The sequence below is a fragment of the Hemitrygon akajei genome, chromosome 7 (assembly GCF_048418815.1).
Source record: "Hemitrygon akajei chromosome 7, sHemAka1.3, whole genome shotgun sequence".
Taxonomy (NCBI): Eukaryota; Metazoa; Chordata; class Chondrichthyes; order Myliobatiformes; family Dasyatidae; genus Hemitrygon; species Hemitrygon akajei.
In genome coordinates, this window is record NC_133130.1 from 93588196 (window position 1) to 93612289 (window position 24094).

General features: G+C 39.0%; 1 protein-coding gene across 4 annotated transcripts in view; it reads right to left on the minus strand.

Moving 5' to 3' along the window:
* Positions 1 to 1365: 1365 nt before the first annotated feature.
* tab2 (TGF-beta activated kinase 1 (MAP3K7) binding protein 2) overlaps positions 1366 to 24094 on the minus strand; it is a 31857-nt gene continuing 9128 nt past the window's right edge. For 2 of the 4 annotated variants that reach the window (XM_073051454.1, XM_073051452.1), the window contains exons 3-9: positions 17743 to 17845; positions 14847 to 15016; positions 12445 to 14026; positions 10124 to 10284; positions 7491 to 7584; positions 6124 to 6204; positions 1366 to 3233 (exon numbers count right to left, since the gene is read on the minus strand). In XM_073051454.1, the coding sequence (XP_072907555.1) occupies positions 3088 to 3233; positions 6124 to 6204; positions 7491 to 7584; positions 10124 to 10284; positions 12445 to 14026; positions 14847 to 14948 (2166 nt within the window). In that variant the 5' untranslated portion in view covers positions 14949 to 15016; positions 17743 to 17845 and the 3' untranslated portion in view covers positions 1366 to 3087. Of the gene's footprint in view, positions 3234 to 6123; positions 6205 to 7490; positions 7585 to 10123; positions 10285 to 12444; positions 14027 to 14846; positions 15017 to 17742; positions 17846 to 19295; positions 19358 to 24094 lie in introns of all 4 variants that reach the window. The other 2 variants (XM_073051453.1, XM_073051455.1) reach the window with 2 other exon arrangements.

Consider the following 24094-nt stretch of genomic DNA (forward strand, 5'->3'; position numbering starts at 1 on the left):
CACATCTTAATGTGTTCAGATTTCCCCAGGTGTCCAGTGTTCTTTGCCCTTATGGATTCAAATTAGTCATGATCTGACTGAATGGCAGAACAGGCTTAGCAAGCCGGATGGCCTACTCCTGCTACTATTTTTTTATGTTCACGCTGCAAATACTAAACTATTATGTACAATTTTCTGGTTTTGTACCTTCACTTTCCAAAAATACTGCAGATGCTTTTCAGATTTTTCACTTTTAAGGAACAATTTCTAAATTGTGGACACAATGGAAGATAATAGCTAGACCATGTGTACTTTCTTTAATGATCAGGTAGAAAACATCAGGTCCTAGATTTTGGTTAGCATTTGTGCCATTTTTCCAATCCTTGAATTATTGGTGTAATTGGTAAAAACATCTCCTGCCCACACAAAAACACCTGAATGTTTAGCCCACTGCTCTAATGTCTCTACATCATGACTGTGTCGCTTAGTGCAGCAGCTCAAAGACCATCTATAAATTCACCAATGCAGTTGTTTGTAGAACCTCAGATGGCAACAAGCAGTGTCACAACAATCTTACACTCAATATCATCAAGACCAAGGAACTAACTGTTGACTTCAGGAAGGGGAAGTTGGGAAATAAGAGTCCTCATTAAGCGTCAGCAGTGTAAAGGATGAGCAGCTTCCAGAGGATCTATCCAGTACCCAACACATTGATGCAATCATGAAGAAGGCATATCGGCAGCTATACTTCATTAGGAGTTTCATGGGATTTGGTATGCCACCAAAGACTCTGGCAGATAATTTATAATTTTTTTGCACTGTACTGCTGCTGCAAAACAACAAATTTCATGTCACATGTTGGTGATAATAAATCTGATTCTGATAGCCTCAGAATATTAAGTATATTATCTTTTCCTCTAACTAAAAAGAATAATTGGGATCTCCATGTAATATTTACACCTTAGATAACAAAGCAAGGCAGGGGCTACTTTAATGCTGTCCGAAGAACTAGAGTGGAGACAGAGAAATCTCTCAGCCAAATACTGTAATTAATACTAAAAAAACAACAAGGGTATCTTATCCATCACTCAGATACTGAAGCATCAGACATGAAAATCTTCACCTTATGTATATCAATCCGGCATATGAGCAACATAGACAAGTACTCTACTATAGAGCAGAAATAGGTGAATTCTCTGCCATATTCATTACTTAAGATTCCAATGCATGGAATAGTAACTCAAATACTACAGAATCATAAATGAGGAACCTATCTCATGTTTACTGTACACTAACCCAAAGGATTTATGAAGTTCAATTTCACTTTTAATAAATAGCTTTTGTCAGAAAGACAATGTATCTAATTAAAAGGGTAAAGCATCACGCTTAAGATATCCCATTATGTTTTATTAATAAAACGTAAAACCAGTCAAATTTTATTTAGACCTGCAGATGAAGCTCAGAATCACTATGTAACAATATAATTGTATTTATATACACACTACTCTTAATTCAGTCCTTTTTTTCCACTGAAAATGTTCAATTATCCAACAAGGTCAATTTAAGCAATATAAATAACAGATGGTTTGAAAAAATTGAATTAGAAGATGAATTGAATCTGCAAATTCAAATTACATACAGACTACACAGAACCATAGTACAGCAGCTGAGTGTAACTGGTCTATTTAAAAACCTCAGCTGTTGATTTGAAATTCATCTTCAGCATTTCAATGGGTGCGATGAAGCACTGTATAATTACAGAATCAGGAAACCTACAAATATATTTTAAAAATAAAATCAAGTCTCAAATAATAAATTGTGCATTTTCACACGATTGTCACACTGTCTTATGAACTGCATTCACAGGTCTGTTCAAGAGCATAATTTATAGAAATGCTGTACAGAAAGGCCACTGAGAGCTGATTTATACATAGCTTTAAGTTAAATTAAGGCTTCACTTCCCATAGGTATCATGTCAATTGAGAAAGATTTTGCTAAAAAAACGCTCAATAAAGTTAGCTACCAAAGTCTAAAGCATGATACATACAGGTAATACAGGAAACTCAGGAGTAGAGGAAGAAAGACGTTACACTTCCCAAGTTTTACTTATTTTTCACTAAAGTAATGGCACCCATACAATTACCATTCTTCACGAGTGAATTTAAGATGGAGAGTGCAAGAAGGCCATTGAACTATGGTAACATTATAACCCAATTCAAATTTGCACTCACCAGATGAAAAAATATAATCTCTTTTCAGCAAAAAGGGAAAGAACGTGGGTGTTGATGGCCAAGGGAGAAGATTGGGAGTCAACAGAAAGGAACTAGCAGCAATTCTTGCTGACATTTTCCTGGCCATCTCTTGTACCTATTGTGTTTCTGCTGACCTAAATTAACTGAGCACACAGGAAGAAGTCAAAGGGAATCTTCAATTTGTAGGGCTCAGTACAGGAAGCTTGAAGAGTAGATTGTGTGCATTGTAGGAAAGTGTTCAGTATATGTAACATGGTTCTTTAGTTTTTTTCCATTCCAACGCTGAATCTTAAAAAATTTTGCAGAGCAGAAAGATGAACTGAGTGGTGAGGTTCATTAGTGATGCACACATTCTATCAACCCAATCTACAGGCACTTCTTCAGGGCTGGCATTCAATCACCCTCTGCCCTTCCTTCAGAAGATTTCGTTCCTTTCATTTTTGTCATACTTCGCCCTTCCCCCTCCCCCCTCATTCTCACCTGCAGTTCTAAAAACTTGCATAACTTCTCATTAAAATGTATCTTGGGATGGAAAGTGAGGGAAAGAGAGCAAAAGGCAGTAAGACCCACAGAGGTTCATGTAAATGTGGCTTCACGAAATCCTTCTCAGCTGGTAACAATACTTCTGGAACAGACAAATCCAACACCAGCTCAGGCTCCAGCATTTGCCTGCAGATTCTAAAAGCTTGTGTGTTTAATCTCAAAAAACACTGTGCTGAAACAACAACTTCCATTTGAGACCACCTGGTCCAGATCAAAATTCTTTCCAGCATAGCATCTGCTGAGTCACTGCAGTCTTTGTAAACAATTTGCTTATTTCTTGGGGCATTCCTCCTTTCACTGGGAGCGTTATGGCTCAGAAATGCTTGGGCATCTCGCACTGTTCACAGCGAATCAGGGCCGGATGATTGAGGAAGGTACATGTGCTACAGTTCCATTGAGCACCTTCATCCTCCTCTTGATCTGGCACTGGCTTTGACGGTTTAACTGCAGATTTCTGCTCTGTTAGAAACAAAATATCAGACTGGAATGAAAATGTATCCTGCCAATTTTCTCAAATACACTGTTGAATATATTTGCAAATTAACTGAAGTAAAATAGTTAAGAATTTGAATCATTTTAAGTTAGCCACCCTCTCCTATTAACCGTATTCACTTCCTGCCCAAGCTTATCTCCATCTTCACTGATTTTAGTGGTGAAAGTTATCCTATTTTCCTGAAGATCATAAGACACAGGACCAGAATAAGACCATCTGGCCCATCTAGTTTGCTCCACCATTCTTTCATGCTGATTTATTATCCCACTCAACCCCATTCTCCTGCCTTTTCCCCATAACCTTCAACACCTTTACGAATCAAGAACCTCCACTTAAGCCTCCACTTTAAATATACCCAATGACCTGGCCTCCACAGCCATGTGTAGCAATGAACTCCACAGATTCACCACCCTCTGGCTAAAGAAATTCCTCCTTAACTCTGTTCTAAAAGGATGTCCTTCTATTCTGAGGCTGTGCCCTCTGGTCCTAGAATCCTCCATTATAGGAAGCACCCTCTCCATGTCCACTGTACCTAGGCCTTTCAATATTATCTTTCTGCACTTCCCTTGACTGTTTGGTCTTAAAGTTTCACAATCCTTCTAAATGCTCTAAATGCCCAGTCAAGAAAGTAGATTTCAGTTATCATATTAAAATGGGATGGCACATAGAATGGTTCTTAAGACCAAGCAGGAAAGGAGTTCTGCATGAAACAAGTTAACTTCACTGAACAGGTGACTGACTGTGAAGTTACCTATTGTCAGACAAGATGAGGGGAATAGGTGGAGCAAAGAGAAAGAGCTTAAGCAGGAGTGTACAGGTAATAGGACAACTTTGAGTTAACTGATTGCACTGATAGAGACAACAACAGAAGGAGAATAGTTTTAAATTTAGGAAAGTATGAGAATCAGCATAAGCTGAACAGAACAAATACTTTCTCTGGGCAGCAGAGCTATGAATGAGTGGAAGCCTATAAGTGTTAAAGTTGGAGGCAAACGTGAGAGTTCTGAAGTAATTGAGTCTTAAGATAAATACAAGCATGAGTCAAAGTTCCAGTAGCAGTACAAACTGCTACAAACTGTTCTACAAACTAAAGCTAGGCAGGGACTGGAATTGTTTCTCAAAGTTACATCAGATCACTGATGACAACTATGTCTTTTCAATATTTATCACAACGAAATTGTATCTCTTGCAAGATTCCCTGTCAGAGTATATAAAGAAAACAGTCAAGAATGGCATTGGAGAAAAGAGGTGCAGTTATTAACAAACATGTACAAAGGGTTTCAGGTGACCTAAAGGGTGGACTTTGCATCGCTGAGCCATTACACCAACTGTACTTTAGCTATCCAAAGAATGTCAGTCCACAGCAAATTTCTGTGAACTCATTGTTCTGTTTCTCAAACAAATTTCAAACAAGAAAAAATCTGCAGATGCTGGAAATCAAAGTAATACACACAAAATGCTGGAGGAACTCAGCAGGCCAGACAGCATCTATGGAAAAGAGTAAACAGTCGACGTTTTGGCTGAAACCCTTCATCAGGACTCATTATCTCTGATAAAGGGTTTTGGCCTGAAATTTCGGCTGTTTACTCTTCCACAGATGCTGCCTGACTTGCTGAGTTGCTCCAACATTTTGTGTGCATTAAATTAAGATATTACTCGAAGTTTAATTTACCACTGCCATCAGGCCATCCAACCTTCACATGATCCTTTCATTAGTAACTGGAGGCGCAGCGAAGTGATGATGGTGCTAAACAGCGACTCCTTTGCTTGCATCTTCAGAAACAGCTCTATTTCCATCTTTAATATCTCTATTTTTCCCTTTCAAGGTTCTTTTGAAGACCCTGACCTGGAGTTACATGCTGACAATGGTCCTTTGTGGGAATGGGACCTGCTCGAGGTTTCACAATTGGCCATTGTTCGGCACGCCAAGGGCTCAGCCTAAGAGTTCAGCTAGCCTTTGGAGGCCTAGGATCTTGGGGCTCTGGATGGGCAGATCAAAGGTCGGCGTCCCAGACGGGTGTGTCGTGGGAGCAGGAACATCTTTGGCTGTGTGCCCAGAGACCTGAATTCTTTGGGCACAAAGCTCAAGAAAAGCGACGCAACAGACTTTTAACATTGTAAACCAGCGAGTTGTTTGTTATATCTCCCTTCTCACTGTGAAACAGAGACATCTCTTTCTCCCTTTAGGGAGAGAGAGAGAGCGCCTGCGGTATGTCGAATGTGGTCTTTGCAGTAATGCAAGCCTGTGCGTTTACTGTTTCTTTTGCTCACGCTTGAGTGCTCGGTGGTGGTGCCGATACTTTTTTTTTGCCCGGGGGGGTGGGGGTGGGGGTGGAATTTGGGGTTCTAACATTTAACTGTCGTTCATTCTTTGGGGCACTCCTCTGTTTTCGTGGATGGTTGTGAAGAAAAAGCATATCAGGATGCATATTGTATACATTTCTCTGATGTTAAGTATATCTTTGAAACCTTAGTAACCTTACACAAGTTGCAAAGGAAATTGTTATGGGGATGACACAGTAACCTCAAATGGTCAATTTCCGTGGAATGACATTATTTATGTATTGCTAGTCAGAATTGCAAAGGATGTTTGTTGGGGATCCGATAGTTAAGTGATGGCGTTTGGCCATGAAGAAACAGTTGCACCACCTTAACTGATTTTCTCACTAAATAACTAATCAACTCTTACTAAATATTTTTGATGATACACATCATTTTGAATACAGTGGATGATCATCGGCTTAAGGAATTTAACATTCATATATGTAAAATATATCACAGCTAAATTACTACAGCTGATTGAATTTAGTCCTTACACAAACATCACGCAATTGTGATACAAAATCTGTACCTTACCTTTTGGTTTTGGTGGCACAGGACCTCGAAATCCCATATTGTCATAAAAATTGTGGATAGCACTGGGGTTAAAGTGTGGTCCTAGAAAGAGAATTTATAGATTTAAAATGAAATGCAACATTTATTGGACAAGTCATTTTCCATTAAAACATTCAATGACTAAAATATATGAACGTGCTTTATATTTCTTTGCAGTATACGACATTGAAGGTAGTGTAGACTATGAAGGATGGAGAGTTAACAATTGAAAGCGGTAAATCAGCACACTATCTTCCCTGCTCACAAAATGTCCATTCCTGATACTAAGCTGAGCCAGTAATTTAAAATGTCCCTATATTGAAAACATCACCATTATCCTAACCACAACAGCTCCAAATCTCCATCCTGCAAACAAACATCTCATTCCTTGTTCACACTCATTTTCTGAATCTTTCTATCAAGTTTCTGCTCTTCCAACGGTGAAAAATAATTGCTAATCAAAGACAAAAATTGCTCTTCAACGTGACTTTCCTCTGCAGCTTTCAACAGGGTTTTCACAACATAGCCCAATCAATAGGATGCCTTTTTTTGGTACTCTTGCCACTTAACCAATCATAGCCAGGACAACTCAGATATGTCCCTTTTAACACTGCTATACTTGTAACCTCTCAAGGACTTTGAGCTTCCAGTTAATTACCATCTGTCCTAAAAGAAAATAATCTGCACAGCTGGGGTGAAGCTCCACTCACGATATGCAGTGCCACCAATCTAAACAACTTCATTGCCTCCGTGCTGTCAGACTGATTGTTAGTCTTGAAGAAACCGCAATGGCCTTTTGCTAAAGACCAGGAGAGAAAAGAGTAGTTTCAATCACACACCAATCCATGATTCCACATCTGAATGCAACCGTTGCCTTGGGCTGAAACTTGCCCATTTTCAAAACAACATTCCACTTGACTTTATCCCAAGATTCCTATTTAATATTTTCTTTACAAAGGTTTCTCACAGCATTGCTCACTTCTGCCATGTGCTGCTGTATGACTCTTTCATCAAAAGTACTTACAAAGTTGGATAGCTGGATGGAGGCCAAGATTGGATTTTACTGAATGACAAAACAGATTTAAAGTTCTGACTGGCCTATTCCTGCAGGATCACTATTGCATTTGTTCTCAGTTACTAATTACACACAAGGTGACAAGTACTTTTAAGTCACTGATGACGATCCTTTTACAATGGTGAACTAATTACGTTTCTAAACTCACTACTTTAACATAAATCCATTGCAATTTATTTAAGTCAGAAAACTGTCAAGACACTACAAAACAGATTATAGAAGCACTATTAGTGTAACACATTGTTTGATTTCTAATAAATTGGTAATATCATACCTTTAGCTTGAAATAGGTCAATCTCTTTGGTTATGCAGTCTATATCAATCTGTAGCTGCCGGTTGCTGCTACGCAACTGCTGCATTTCCTCTAACTGAAACACCAAAATATATATTGCTGTCACTTGTAGCAATTTCAAAGAAACAGCACAATCAAATTTAATTCAAGATATTGAATGAGTCAGTCATAGAGTTATGTAGTGTGGAAATAGGCCTATCCACCTAATTTGTCTGTCAACTGAGCAATCTTCCTGAACTTGCCCCATTTACCTGCAATTTGGCCCACATCCCTCCAAATGTTTCCTACCTATGCACTTGTCCAAGTCTTTTAACCATACCCACCACTACCACTTCCCCTGACAGCTCATTCCACATACTCACCATCCTGTGTGTGGAAAAAGTTTCCCCTCAGCTCCACTTTAAATCTTCCCTTTCTAATCGTAAACCTTAGCCCTTTAGTTTTAGACTACCTTACTTTGGGGGGAAAAAGCTGTGACAATCTATTTTTATCTGTGCCCTTTGTGATTTTATAAACCTTTGTAAGGCCACCCAAGCCTCTTTCACTCCAAGGATGCTTCCAGTTTTATCTACTTGAAAACAACTTTGAATTATTATTAGTTGACTTCTTTGAGTGTTCACATTTACATAAGATTGAAGGTTCTTAACAAACATTAACATTTCTGACTCAACACTAATGACAATGCTCTTTACAGAACAATAATGTATTTTCAGCACTGAACGCTTAGATTGAATTAGTGGTTGTTCCTTCATAGACTAAACATATCGTAGATATTCACATTAAAGAAATTCTTAACACAAAATCCTTCAAAAGCCTCTCATCACTGAGTAATACATTATAACTGTAGTCAGTAAAGGCTTAGACAGATTGTACACAAACTCCACTGAATAGCAACGTGGGAATAACATGAAAATCCATTTTGTGATGAATTGCAAATATTCAACAAGACCATTAGGAATACCTTCCTATTCAAAGTTCAAAGTAAACTTCATTATTTGAGTACATACATGTCACCAACCCTGAGGTTCTTTTTCCTGTGGGTATACTCATCAAATCTAATTGTAAACAGGATTGATGAAAGAGCAAAAGCATAGAAGACAACTGTTGAAATGCAACTATAAATAGCAATAAATAATGAGAAAATGAAATAATGAGATAAAGCGGCCTTAAACTGAGATCATTGGTTGTGGAAACATCTCAATGGATGAGCGCAATTATCCTCTTTCGTTCAAGAGCCTGATGGTTGAGGAGTAGTAACTGTTCTTGAACCTGGTGGTCTGAGTCCGGAGGCACTTATATCTTCTGCCTGATGGTAGCAGCAAGAAACCAGCATGGTGGTGAGGATCTTTGATGATGGATGCTGCTTCCCTATGACAACAATTCATATAGATGTGATCGACTGGTGGGAGGGCTTTACCTGCTATGTACTGGGCCAAATCCACTAACTTTTGTTTGAATTTCCATTCAAAGGCATTGGTATTCCCATACCAGGCCATAGTGAAGCCAGTCAATGCACCTTTCACGATATATCAATAGAAGTTTGCCAATCTTTTGATGTCTTGCTAAATCTGCGCAGCCTTTTAAGGAAGTAGAGGCGTTCTCATGCTTTCTTTGCAACTATATTTATATGATCGGTCCAGAACAGGCCTTCTGAGATAGTGACACTCTGATATCATGCTATTCTCACATTGCTGTTCACTGAAGTTTGTGTATAATCTACCTAAGCCTTTACTGACTAGTTATAATGTGCTTCTCAATAATTTAAAGTTACTGACGCTTTCAACCTCATGAAGCTCTGGATTCCCTTTAATCCAGAGCTCCTAATTAGCTACTAATTGTAGCTAAGTCTACAATTAGCTCCTTGGTCTTGCTAACTTTGAGAGGTGGTTGTTATGACACCACTCAGCCAAATTTTCAATCTCTCTCCTATATGTTGATTCATCACTACCTTTGATATGGCCCAAAACTGTGGTGTCAGCAGCAAACTTGTATATGTTGTTGGACTGCACTTAGCCACGCAGTCATAGGTGTAAAACAAGTAGAGCAAGGGGCCAAGCACATAACCCTGTGGTGCACCTGTGCTGATGGAGACTGTGGAGGAGATGTGTTTGCCAATCTGAACTGACTGGGGTTTGCAAGTGAGGAAGTCTAGGATCCCACTGCACAAGAGGGTACTGAGGCCCAGGTCTTGGCATTTACAGATTAGTTTTGAGGGGACGATGGTGTTAAAATGCTGATCTGTAACCGATCAAGGGCATCCGGATGTATGCATCTTTGCTGTCCAGACAGTAAAGTATAAATCAACCTAAAATATTAAATCTATTCTCTTTTTCACAGATGCTTTGTGACCTGTTCAGTAATTCCAACATTTTTGCATTGATTTGAAATTCAAATTACCTCCCTATTATTCTTTGAAATAATACCATGAGAATTTTTATTCATATCTGTGAAAGCATTTGGAATTTAATATCTTAAGCAGTGTGGCACATACTTAGTGGTACATTGAGATTATCAGTACATTTTTGTGCTCAAGATTTTTTTTTGAGTGAGACCTATTGAGTCAGAAGTGTCATAAAAATAAAATCAACTAAACAATGTTGAATAGTGAATCATACCGATGGGATCTGGGAAGCTGAATTTGATCTTTTCATCCGCCGTTGAGTAAGGTCACTTTCCATCTCATTAACTTCACTTTTCAGTTTGTCCAACTTTTTCTTCTCCAGCTCAAGTTCTCGATGCAATCGATCCATTCTGGCCTTCTGATGCACTAATAAAGCTGGAAAGCACATCAACAAATGAGGCCAGTTCACTTAGAAGCCAGTTTACACAAAGCAATGACCCGTGTCATAATGATTGAGCACTGAACTTACAAAAAAAAATCTCCTTTAGACTTGGACACATCTTTTAACTACTTGGCTATTAGAGGCTTACTTGATTGTATATTTGACAATTTGCCAATTTGAAAATAATGCATGTATAAAAGCAGTTATAGAAAGAGCAGGGAATAATTTATGTTGAAATGTTTTGCATGTCAGTTAAGTGTTTACAATAGCACTAAATCATTGGTGCTACTGAACAATGAAACAATTCAAAAGGAGGTCTCGATATCTTTTGCCTTGTTTTTAAATTGCTGACATTAAAATCTTATTTTGTGACCCAATTTCAAGCCATGACTCTGTTATAGCAATTGTGTTGCATCCTTCAGACGGTAATGCTGCTGAATTTCCAACTCTGATTTCAATCCTCGCATGCATACCACTCATTCTTAATTCTAGCTGGGATGTGGACTATTTTTTTCTGATTTTCTCATTTAAAATTATTCCTATAGTACTTTCCCATTCTCCGACTGTTTTTCTAATACAGCTCAACATTCTGAAGCTGCTTTCTTCCCACTGTTTACATTAGCCATGCTTACTGCTTCTAATCCAACTGATTTGTTGATATTGCTCTTTCTCTCTAGACTCTAACCTTACTGCTACTCATTTCTGTGCCATATTAGTTCAAATTCTCCCCCACTGAGTATCATTTGAGAGCAGTGAGTAAAAAGCAGTATTGCTACAAGATGAAATGGGAGCTGGAGATAAAATTACAGAGCTACAGTACAACATGAGAGTGAAGAAACAGCATACCACTGTCGAAATACTGATAGAAATCAGAATGTACAGCAGTGATAGTGTTGTAGAAAAATGAGGTACAGAAAGAATGTTTCAATAAATTGTGTGGTGTTCCCTTGTTTTCAAAAATACTGAAATATTATAAGGAAAAGGAGTACAATTCCATCAACACTTTAATTGCTAGACTTAAGTTATAGGACTAAAATGAAACTTTTTTTACTACTACATTAAATGGCCTCTTCACTCCTCTGGCTTTGGCCTCAAATGTTATCAACTCAGTTTAACTATTTCTATCCCACATTCCTGGAATTTCCTCCGACACCCTTATCTATCCCCTTTTAAGCTCACCCCATATATCAAACTTTTGGTCACCCTTAATACTTCCTTCTTTGGAACATGCCATTTCATGCAGATGGTGAAGCATCTTGTGATGCTTTCCTCATGTGAAAGATTTCATACGAATTAAAATATCCTCAACGGGGAAAAAAAACACCAGTTGCGCACATCAGCGAAGTAGTAATGTAATACTGCATGAAATGGGTAGTAAGTATTAAAGGTGTAACGTTATAAAAATGTATGGCATACAACTCTGCCCAAACACAAAATATAATTATAAACCTTTAATAAACAGCAATAGTAATGACGAGACTGAGAGTGCAGGGATTGGTGATGATACTACAAAAGCAGCAGGCAAGGCCCTGTTACGGAGATATTAACAGTAAGAAAGACCAGCCAACAACTAGAAGACATACTGCCTCATTAGCAGGAAGGACAACAGTAATACTGCAATACAAACACATACCACAATTCAGTTATCCTGCAATCAAGGCACAGGCAAGTTTACAGTGGGCATGTTGCAATATTGCATGGGAATATAATACTGCATGAACAGTTTCTAGATCAAGCTCAAATAATTCTTAGTGACATCATTCACATGTAACCAGTGTTATTCTAGATTCAATGAGGAGTCAGTGCCCTGCTCAGCAGTTAGTGACGTTCCTCAGAGGTCCACTGCATAAACTTCACTTTAAGCTGGGGGGGGGGGGGGGTGTGGGGGTGGAGAATAAAATTCAATTAACTTCAGCCAAAGTGAGTGCCACATACTCCTCTTTTTAAGCGAATATTTTAATCAACAATATAGGAACAAAACAATCTTCGGCCCATTTGAGTATTTTTTAATAATCCACTGTTAGTATTTGTAATCATGTCATTATTCAATCTATCGTTTAAAATTATAAACAACCCTGTTTGAGAAGCATGTTGTCTAAAAGAGATAAAAGCTTTAAATCCTGAGGTAAATAGATGTTCAGAATGTTATGTACCTTCTGTATAGGCAGCATCATCAGATCCCGCACTCATTCTCCGTGCTTCGTTAATCCGATCATCGAGAGTTGAAGTAGGATCAGCTCCTAGCTGCAAATGCTGGACAGGTTCAGGCTGATGATCAGGGAGGCTTAAGAGGTTGGAAGGTTCAAATGTTGGGGATGCAACCCCAGGGGAAATAGCAGGAGGCTTGTTAGGAGAAACCGTGATCTTAAAAGTGTACTTGGTATTGGGTTGGGTGACCACAACTCGAGGAGAAGTGGCAGCATTGCAATTGCCCGCACTCCGACTTTTGGGTGGATGATGGCGGATGTAGGCAGGCTGAATGAAAGAGGCCTGCTGTGAGCCCACACTGACTTGTCCTGCACCACTTCGGGAGGAGGATGACGACCCTGGATTTGCCGATATGTACACAGTAGGCGGATTTCGCAGGCCTGTTTCATCAGCAGCTGAATTTGCCGAAATATAGAGCTTCGGCTGGTTGCGCCCGACCATTTCCTCGCAGGAAGGAGGACTGGCAGAAATGTAGACTTTGGGCTGACCCCTGCCTACAGGGTGGGTGCTGATGGAAGGTAAAGGTGCTGTGCGAGAGCTGGAGGAACGCATTGTTGAGTTGTTTCTCTGTGGTGATTCAAGTTTGATTTCAATTTGGTTTTTCCGTGGCCCCGTTGAGATATTCTGAATGTTGTACTGACTGTAAATTGAAGGTTGTACGTTGTTAGATGATTGATATGGAGGCACTTGAGAATTTGTAGGGGAACTGATAGGCATATACATATGAGACGTCTGATGGCTTTGCTGGCCTGGATAAGCAGACTGCTGAGATGAGGTATATGATGAACCACACTGTGAAGTAATTGGGCTGCAGAAGCCTGGCACTTGCTCCGAATGCTGATGCGAGTGCTGTGGACTCTGGAAGGTTGGCTGCTGTTGACTGTGGCCGAATTGTGAAGCGCCTGTATGTTGCCCAGACATCCAACCAGGCTGCTGTGACATCTGACGGCTTGTACTGCTTTGTGCTGTCACGTATGGTCTAATGTAGATAGAATTACCTTGAGGGCTATTAAGTACAGGTGGGGGGACACCACGTATGTGCAGGGATTTAGGAACATTATGGCCAGTCTGAATGTTAGGTGCCAGAGTGACAGTAATAGGGTTGAACCTGGGTATTTGTTGGGCTGTGCCTGATATTCCCTTGGAGGACAAAGGCTGAAGAAGTCCAAGTTGCTGGGGTGAAGAAGAGCTGTTACTTATATCCATTGTTCCAAACATATTGAAGCCTCCGGCCAATTGAGCTGGTGTTACTTGTGCCTCTCCTGTGGGTTCATAGCTAGTTACAGCAGTCTGGAGTGCTCCGTCATTAATGCTATGAGTTAGAGTTTTGTTTCCATTTAATTGACTTCCTTCTTTCCAGCGCTGATAGACATTCTGAGACTGGACATCCAAATTGAGTTCAGACATGCGATTGTGAAGTCCAGAAATGTTAGGTTCATCCAAAAAGTTCAGATCTCCTTCTCCGTAAAGGTATTTGGTGCTCTCTTGAGACAAAAACTTACAGCAAGCATCCAAATTGTTACCGTTCTAAGGGAAAAAAAACAGTAAGTTAGAAAACAAAATGAATATACCTCACATTGATACTACAGTCAAACCAGAAATGTCTGGAAACACTTAGTAGCACAGGTAGTGTCTGTAGAGAGAAGAGATAACATTTCAAATCAGTGACTTCAGACCTGAAACTTAAACCAATAATCTTTCCTCAGATGCTGCCTGACTAATTGAGTGTTTTGGCATTGATCAATTTTATATTGTTTTTCTACATCTGTTGTATTTTGTTTTTGACTCACTTTAATATTCCATCACTGATGGTGAATTTCTGTTTAAAAATCACAAAAAAATACAGATCTAATCACCCAAAATGCTAAAAATTTAATCCCTCAAATGTTACTATTTAGAAAAATGTTAGCAGGGTTAAACAGTAATATCTTATTAAGAAAAGGTAAAGATGAAAGAAACAAAGGAAGTGGAGAAAGAAAAAAAATGGAAGATAGTGGTTGCATTGGTTAGCTTGGAGGCCAGGAAATGCCTCAGTGTAACAAGCTACATAAGGTGCATTTGGACTATCAAACCATAGATCAACATGCAACAGTTCTTTAACTTCAAAATTTTTCTGTTACCTCCGTGGAGAATCAGCAAAGGACAGAAATGATGTAAAGTACAAACAGTTTGAAATAAAGACCATGAATAACTTTCAAGATTTTTGGGGGGGAAAACAGCCAAGATGAACAAGGGAGTTTTAGATTTCCAAATAGATCAATGGACCAGTTTCCACAATAGTCAATAGTCGTCAATAGTCAAAATCAAGGACAGTGGAATCAATTTCTTCCAATGTTACTGAACCTACCTGCAGCATACAGTGGGAGACAACAAATTCAGGTACTTCAGGGAACTTTTGCCGCAGGTCATGCAGAACCTGAACATCAATTTGTTGGCTTCCCTGGGCCATTCGTATTCTGCCTCACAATGATGCAAGTTTCAATCACAGCAAAATTCTTGTCTCCCATCAGGCATTTTCTAAAAGTTATGGGTTGAAATAATTAATTTCTGAATTAATTATTCTGCTAATTCTGAATTGTGAATCTAAAAAAATTCTTAATAAACAGGCCAACTTAAAATCACATACATAAATAAATATGTACTTTTACAGATTTCATAATATTTATAATTAATGGACTTTCACTCAGTATGGTAGTGCTGGAGTCACTGAATTGCACATTATGTATAATTTCACTCAATTCTTCAAACGAAAGGAGGCAGAAGTCTCGAACTTCTTCCCCTAAAAGCTGTAGAAACTAGAGGTCAGTTGAAAATTTCAAAATTAAATTAGTAAGATTTTTGACAGATAAGGATCATCATTGAATATGGAAACATGGTAAGATTCAAATCAGACATTATTTCACTCTGTGGAACACAGATTCAAGGGGCCTAATGGGCAGCTTGTACAAGTCAGCAGAAAATGCAAGATATGGGAATTTTCAGTTCTCAAGTCCATAAACATCACAGATGTGAACCGGAGACATATTGAGCTCCAAGTCCCTGTGTTTGGGACACAGGAAAGAATACCACCATCACCAATTAACATTCATTCTACAAAAGTCCAGCACAACGACTTTCGCTTGTGAAAATTGGTTCAACTACTTTCTCATTCTCGTTATACTTAAAGGCACACCCATCACAGAGATTCTCCACCCACCCCATTAACATCCTGGGTGTGACCAATGACCTGAAGCACAACTGAAACAGTCTCATAAACACGAGGAGTTCTGCAGTAATAGTAATGGTGGTGTAAGAGCAAATTAGACGCTGGGCATCCTGCAGTGAAAGTCTCACCTCTCCACATCCCAAACTCTTTCCTCTTCCTACAAGGTACAAGTGACGAGAATAGTGAATATCCTCCATATGCTTAGATTGGTGCAACACCAATTACTCTCAAAAAACTCAACACCACCCAAAACAAAGCAGCTTTTTTGAAAGAAACCCCATTAACCACCTAAACATTTACTACTCAGCACTGTGTGCCACCTGCAAAATGCACTGCAGTTGCTCACGTAAGCTACTCCAAAAGCACCATCTAAACTCACAACCTCTATCACCAAGCAGGATAAGAGCAGCAGGCACATTGGAACACTCTGACCATCCTGATGTGGAAATAAAGCAGTCCTTGGTTGTTGCTGAGTCTAAATTCTAGAAATCCAGACAGTTTCACTGTGGAAGTATGTTCATCAGATTTTACAGGGACAATTAGAATTGGCAATAAGTGCTGGGAATGCTGAGGATGCAAAATAATAAATAAAACAAAGCTAAAGCAGAGAGGAAGACTAATTCCAGAAAAAAACCCACATTGAAATAAAGAGATGGTCACCCTGTAGTAAGAGAGGACAATCAAACAGAAAAAGGAAACTGAATGGTCACATACAAGGGACAGGGGAATAATGGGCTCTGATAGAAGTTGGATACCCTGTGACATAGGCAAAACAAATGACTTTAGAAAGGAAATAAAGAATTGCAGAAGCATGGATAACACCCGGGTATGAGGATGGAAGCAGGTGGTGGTGTGAGAGCACCGATTATTTTGAGGGGTGACCGTTAAAAGACATCAGTTTGTGGTGCTGTTTCCTAGGTGCCAAGGTAAGGAATGAATATTAACAGATCCCCGACACAGACTTTTATCATGGACAATTTTTATATCTTCATCTACTCTGTTCTCATCAGAGGCTCACATTCTGTCTTTTTTCTTTTAGCAGCTACCCAATTTCATATTATTTTCTCCATCTATTCAATATTGGATAATGGCAAGATTAATATGTGGAGTAAAGTAAAATTCTTCTAAAATTATGATTGGTAAGTTTAAAAACTGCAACTCCTTTCTGCTTTGTCGGACAGTATCTATAAGGAGTAGGACAGAGATAATAGTGATTTAAAAATATAGTGAAGAAAGAACAATGTGGTAATGGACTTCATTTGTATTGGTTCTCTTGATGTTTGCCATAAAGCAGAACGTAGGAGAGAATAGGTTTAGCAGAACAAGTGGCTGTGAAGGCCAGAAGGTTGAGATGCTTCCAAGTAGCTGCAATACTTATTTATGCATCTTGCAACTGCTTTCTCAACAATAAATAAATGCTGTTTTTCCTTCAATAAGCTAAGATCATTGCTGCATAAATAAATACAGGCAGTCTATGGCTTTGCTTCCCAACAATAAAAGGACACTTGGCTGCTTTGATTGCTTGAGAAGTGGTGTAGAGTAAGCCAGTATTAACTATGGCTGACTCCATCCCCATCAAACAATATGGAAGTGTTTTCTTCACATAAAATTCTGATAACCCAATAATATACATTGTATATAGAGATTCAGCATCAAGCATCATATATATAATTGGAACATAATAATCATCTAATTTTAAAACCTTATGTTCTTTATATTTCCATCCTAAACTGCTCTGTCAACACCTATAATGGAAGTCTCAAATATAAATCTGTCAACCTGTAATTATTATCTATTATTGATATGGTACATCAGCACCTTTTTTTGTTAAGGAGATATAGTGTAATTGCATCATGACAAATTGACAGCAGTAACAAACATTACAAATACATACACAAATTAAAAGCTGAGAAAGTTCACTGTTGCTTGTCAGCATTCTATTTTTTTTAAACATATCCCACAGATCAATATCAGATCATGAAACAAAAACAACTGATCTAAAGCACTTAGGTCTTCAAGTAATCATTGTTTCACTCACCCACTGTAACTGGAAACTTTTATGAAAACAAATGACTACTTCCAAAGAGTAAATATGAAGATAGCTTGTCTCTGTGGTTCTCTCTCTCAGCTTGATTCACTGTCTGAAGTAAAAGAAAGAAGAGAATTATCTAAAGTTGAAAACTTATTGTAATTTGTTATCTGGTTTTAACTCTATTTATTTATAAAAATCCAAATATAGTTAAAGAAACATTTCATTTTATTCAGCAGAGTACATTTTGTAAATAAAAAATGTACAAATTAGGCACACATACATAAACTCACTAGAATAGACCATCTTATATCTCAAACCTGATCCATCATTTGATATGATGATGGCTGGTCTATGTTGGCCTCAACCTCTCTTCTGTGTCAGTACTCTACAGCCTTCAAATTTTTGAAAGATTGGAGAATTATCTATCACCATCTCAGACACTTCTAATGATCTAGTCTCTGGGGGTAAAGAATTTCTGGAGCTTCTCCATCCCCTGAAAAAAAATGTTTTGCACACTCAATTTTAAATGACTGGTCCCTTATCTTATTATCATGCCCCCTTGCTTGAAACTCACTTACTCCTGAAAATATTTCAAAATCTAACCCTGTCAAACCTCAACACCTTTATGAGCTTCAGTAAGGTCACCCTTTGTTCTTCTAAGCTCCAAAGAATTCAGAGACAAACTGTTTAACTTCTTTAGGAAGGACAATCCTCAGAGCCAATGCATAATCTTGTTGAATCTTCTTTGGACTATCTTCAATACTGTATCCTTCTTTATATATCGTCAAGTGCCGTGTCAAATGATGTGCGTGATCATGGTCTATAACCATGATTGTTCTTGGGAAAATTTTCTACAGAAATGATTTACCAATGTCTTCTTCTGGGCAGTGTCTTTACAAACCAGGTGACCCCAGCCATTATCAATATTCTTCTGAGATTGTCTGCCTGGCATCAGTTTTCGCATAACATGATGTGCACCAGCTGCTCATACAAACATCTACCCTGCTCCCATGGCTTCATGTGACCCTGATCGGAGGATAAGCAAGTGCTACACCTTGCCCAAGGGTGACCTGCAGGTCAATGGAGAGAAAGAGCGCCTTACATCTCCTTTGGTAGAGATGTATCCCTGTCACTGTATTTCAGGTGTGATCTCACAGGGCTGTAGTTGTCACCATCACCTTGAAAATGATACTGTTTCAGGCTATTTTCAAAATTAGTTTTCCAACTTTTAAAATAATTTTGAAAATAGCTACATACAAGTTATAAAAATACAGTACCACATGTTAAGCTAACTGCTGACAGAGCCCTCTCCAAAATTCTCCCTGCATGCATACAATTGATTAACAAAGTTAAAGACTTGGCTTTTCAAAGGTGAGAATTTTCAGAAATCAACATAAGAACATCCAAAAGGTTAATAAATAACATGGGGAAATAAAATTTTGTAATATTCTGAGTAAATTAAGTGCTAAATCAAATAGTTCAAAAATAATTTTATTTTGAGATTCTAGGTGCTCCATTAGAATCTAATTCAACAATAGAAGTATTGACAGATACTGGACCTGAAAGGTTAGCTGTCTTCTTCTCTGCAAGGATGTTGCCAGACGTCTTGCAATATTTGTTACTTTAAAACAAATATCGATTTATTACTCACAAAAGTGCTTTTTAATTGTCAAATTCTTCAGGCATATTAAAAGGGATGACCAGGGAGTGACTAGGTCCATTAGACCATAAGATATTGAAGCAGAATTAGGCCATTTGGCCAATCGAGTCTGCTCCACTTAAGAACATCAGGGGCACCTATGTGTGGAGCCACAGGAGATAACAGAAATATTTTTCATTTGTATTTACAAAAGAAAATATCACGGATACCAAAGGCAGCAATAAGTAGCAAGGTTTTGGAATGAATATATATATATATATATATATATATATATATATATATATATATTCGTAACCTTCAAGTATTTGCAACTTGAAGTATAATGGTGCTAGAAAGCTTATGATCCTTGTAGAATTTTCTCCATTTCTGCATAAATATGACCTAAAATGTGATCAGATCTTCACGAAAGTCCTAAAACTGGATTAAAAGAACCCAATGAAATAAATAACACAAACAAACATTCATTTATGGAGAAAAATGATCCAATATTACATGTATTTGTTGGAAAAAGTATGTGAACCTTTGCTTTCAGTAACTGGTGTAGCCCCTTGTACAGCATTAACTTCAACCAAATGTTTCCAATAACTGTTGATCAGTCCTGCACATCAGCTTGGAGGAATTTTAGGCCATTCCTCCTTACAAAAGTGCTTCAACTCTGGGATGTTGGTGGACTTCCTTGCATGAACTGCTTGCTTCAGGTCCTTCCATAACATTTCTATAGGATTAAGGTCAGGACTTTGACTCGGCCATTCCAAAACACAAATTTTCCTCTATTTAAACCATTCTATTGTTGATTTACTCTTGCCTTTAAGATTATTGTCTTGTTGCATTATCCAACTTCTACTAAGCTTCAGGTGACAGATTGCTACCCTGACATTCTCCTGTAAAATGTCTTAATATAATTTTTAATTCATTGTTCCCCCAACAACAATTGCAAGCTGTCCAGGCCCCGAGGCAGCAAAGCTGCCCAAACTATGATGCTCCTCCCACCATACTTCACAGTTGGGATGAGGTTTTGGTGTTGGTGTGCAGCACCCTTTACCCTCCAAACACAGCAATGTGCATTTCTGCCAAATACTTCAACTTTTGTCTCAACTGTCCACAGAACATTGTCCCAGAAGTGTTATAGAACATCCAGGTGGTCTTTTGCAAACTTGAGATACGCACTAGCTTTTTTTTTGGAAGAGCAGTGCTTTTCACCATGGTGGCCTATCATGAACATCATTTTCACTCAGTGTTTTTCTTATGACACATGAGCAGAGACACTTTAGCAAGTTCTAGAGATTTCTGCAGGCCTTTTGCTGTTACCCTCGAGTTCTTTTTCACCTCCTTCAGCTTTGCATGCTGTGCTCTTAGTGTGATTTTTGCAAGATGCCCACTCCTAGGGAGAGTAGCAACAGTACTGAATTTTCTCCATTTGTAGACTGTGGACTGATGAACACTCAGATCTTTAGAAATGCTTTTGTAGCCTTTTCCAGCTTCTTGCATCTCTACAATCTTCTAAGACCCTCTGAAAGTTGTTTTGATCGAGGCATGGTGCACATAAACAGATTCTTCTTGGGAACAGTAGCCTCTGTTAGTAACCTGACTCTGTGCGTATTAATAGGACAGGGCACCTCTACTACACACACCTCCAATCTCATCTCATTGATTGGAACACCTGACTCCAAATAGCTTTTGTAGAAGGCATTACCCCAGAGATTCACAAACTTTTCCCAACAAATACATGTAATATTGGATCATTTTTCTCAATAAATAAATGAACAAATGTAATGTTTTCTGTGTTACTAATTTAACTGAGTTCTCTTTATCTGGTTTTAGGACGTAAGTGAAGATCTGATCACATTTTAGGACATATTTATGCTGAAATAGACAAAATTCTACAAGGTTCACAAACTTTCTAGCACCACTGTACATTACGTGTGCAAATCCCCAGGTCCTGATCACAGCCCGACCTTATAGGAGGCAAGAGAAGAAACTATGGAGACTGTTGTGAAGATATTTGCTTCATTAGCCACTGGAGAAGTTCCAGAAGACTGGATGGTGGCTAATATTGTTCCATTGTTCAAGAAAGGTAGCAAGGACAGGCCAGGGAACTTCAGACCAGTGAGCTTGACTCAGAGGCAGAGGAAAGTCAAGATGGTGTTAAGCAGCGACTCCTTTGCTAGCATCTTCAGAAACAGCTTTATTTCTATTTTTGATATCTCTTTTTTTCCCCCTTTTCAAGGTTCTTTTGAAGTATCTGACTCTGAGTTACATGCTGACTTCGGAATGGGACCTGCTCACAGGACCTCCCAACCGGCTGCTTTCTGATATCTCAAGGACACAGCCTGGAAGACAAGCGCGCCTTCAGGGTGCCAGATTTTCATGGCCCTAGAGACAGGCCGATTCAAGGCCGGTGCTCCTGACTGAGGCTTTGTGAGAGAATGACAGGCTAGCTGCCGTGGGCTGTGTCCAGAGAGCTGAACCCTGGGGCCGACTCTCTGGGTGCAGGGCTTGGAAAAAGTAACATAAAAGACTTATAACATCATTAATCAGTGAGTTGTTTGTTATGTCTCCCCTCTCACTGTGAAATGGGGACACCTCTTTTTCCTTTATTAGGGATAGAGAGAGTCTGTGGTATATCAGATTATCGGGTGAATGAGCATCTTCGGGGGTACCGCAAGCCTGTGTTTTTAATGATGCTTTGATGCGTGCTTTGAGTGTTCAGTGGAAGGTGCTAATGCTATTTTGCTGGGGGTGGGAGGCATGGCCTTGCTGCTGCTTGTGCATGGGAGAGTGAGCTGGGAGGGGCTTTGGGGTTCAACATTTAACTGTCATTCATTGGGGAATTCCTCTGTTTTTGTAGATGCTTGCAAAGAAAAAGAATTTCAGTACGTATATTGTATACATTTCTCTGACATTAAACGTACCTATTGTACCTATGGAATTGTAGGGAAGTTACTAAGGGAATTTTGAGGGACAAGATCTATTGCCACTTGGATAGTTAAAGCATGATCAGGAACAGTCAGCATGGTATTGTGCATGGGAGATGATGTGAAGAAGTAACTAAGGCGATAGATGAAAGCAGGGCAATGGATGTTGTCCATAGACATCGACTTCAGCAAAGCCTTTGTCAAAGGCCCACGTGGCAGGCTGTTTAGAAGGTTTGGTTGCATATCATTTCAGGGGGAGTTAGCAAGATGGATTCAGAATCAACTCAATGATAGGAAGCAAAAGGTGATGGCTGAAGGTCAATTCACTGACTGGGGAAAGGGAGGTGTACCCCAGTGATCAGTGTTGAGATCCATGTAAATGATTTGGATGTGAATGTACCTGTCATGATTAGCATATCTGCTGATGATACTAAAGTATGGGGTTTTGTTGATAGTAAAGTAGGTTACAAAGAATTACAAAGAGATCAGTTAGGGAATGGCAAAGGGACTTCAACTTAAAATACATAGGAGGTGAGGCATTTTATACAGTCAAACCAGGGTAGGACCTATACAATGAATGGCAGGCATTGGCAAGGGTTGTGGAACAGAGGGATCTGGGAGTACAAGTAGAGAGCTTGCTGAAAACAGTTGCGCAAGTACAGAGTGGTGAAGAAGACATTTAGCATGCTAGCCTTTGTCAGGGCATTGCGTATAGGAGTGAGGACATTATGTTGCTGTATACAAGTCATGGGTGAGTATTCTGTACAGTATTGATCACTGTTATAGAAAAAACATTATCAAACTATAGAGGGTGCATAAGAGATTTATAAGGATGTTGCCCAAGTTATAGGTAGAGGTTAGCCACGCTGGATCTTTATTCTTTGGAGTATAGGGGAATGAAACGTGCCCTCATAGAAATTTATAAATCATGAGTGGTATGGAGAAGGACCGTCATAGTCTTTCCCAGGGTTGGGGAGTCCAAAACAAATGTGCACAGTTACAAGAGGGAAGAGATCTAAAAGAGACGTGCGAGGTAACTTCTTTAGATGGTAGTGAGCACCTGGAATGAGCTGTTGGAGGAAGTGGTTGAGGCAGATGCAACTGCAACACTTAAGAGGCATTTGGATAGGTACATGGAGGGGACTGACTTGCAGGGTTATGGTCCAAATGCGGACAACTGGGATTAGCAGTGAGGATGTTGTGGTCGACATGGACCAGTTGGCTAAAGGGCTTTACTTCCATGGTGTGTAACTCTAACACTATGATTAAATACCTTATGATAAACAAGCTCATTCATGTCATCAAATTCATGATGACTCCCAATTCTAATAACTCCACTACTTTCTCTCCAAGTATTTCTCACACATGTTCTCATCAGCTCTTTGATTCGTTTGGCATTTACTTGCACTGAGGGGTACTTAACATCCCAGCTCAACTTTGGGATATGGGAGGAAACAGAAGCATCTAAAGGAGATCCATACAGTCACAGAGAGAACATACAAACTGAGCAATGATAGCACCCAAGGTTAGGATTGGACTCCAACCAGTGGAGATGTGCCAAAGCAGCATTTCATTTCCAATATTTCCCTTTAAGGCTTTCTGAATCTGCTCCTTTTAAAAAAATAAAAGTATCAGCTAATTCTCCAGATTCACTTTTCAGGATTAATTGTTCTGCAAATATTTTCTCAACCTATTCATGATTAACATCTGCTTTACCTTTAAGCAATAACAAAGAAATATGAGTCAACAGCAATGAGGTGTTATGCAACAGGGACTTAAAAAG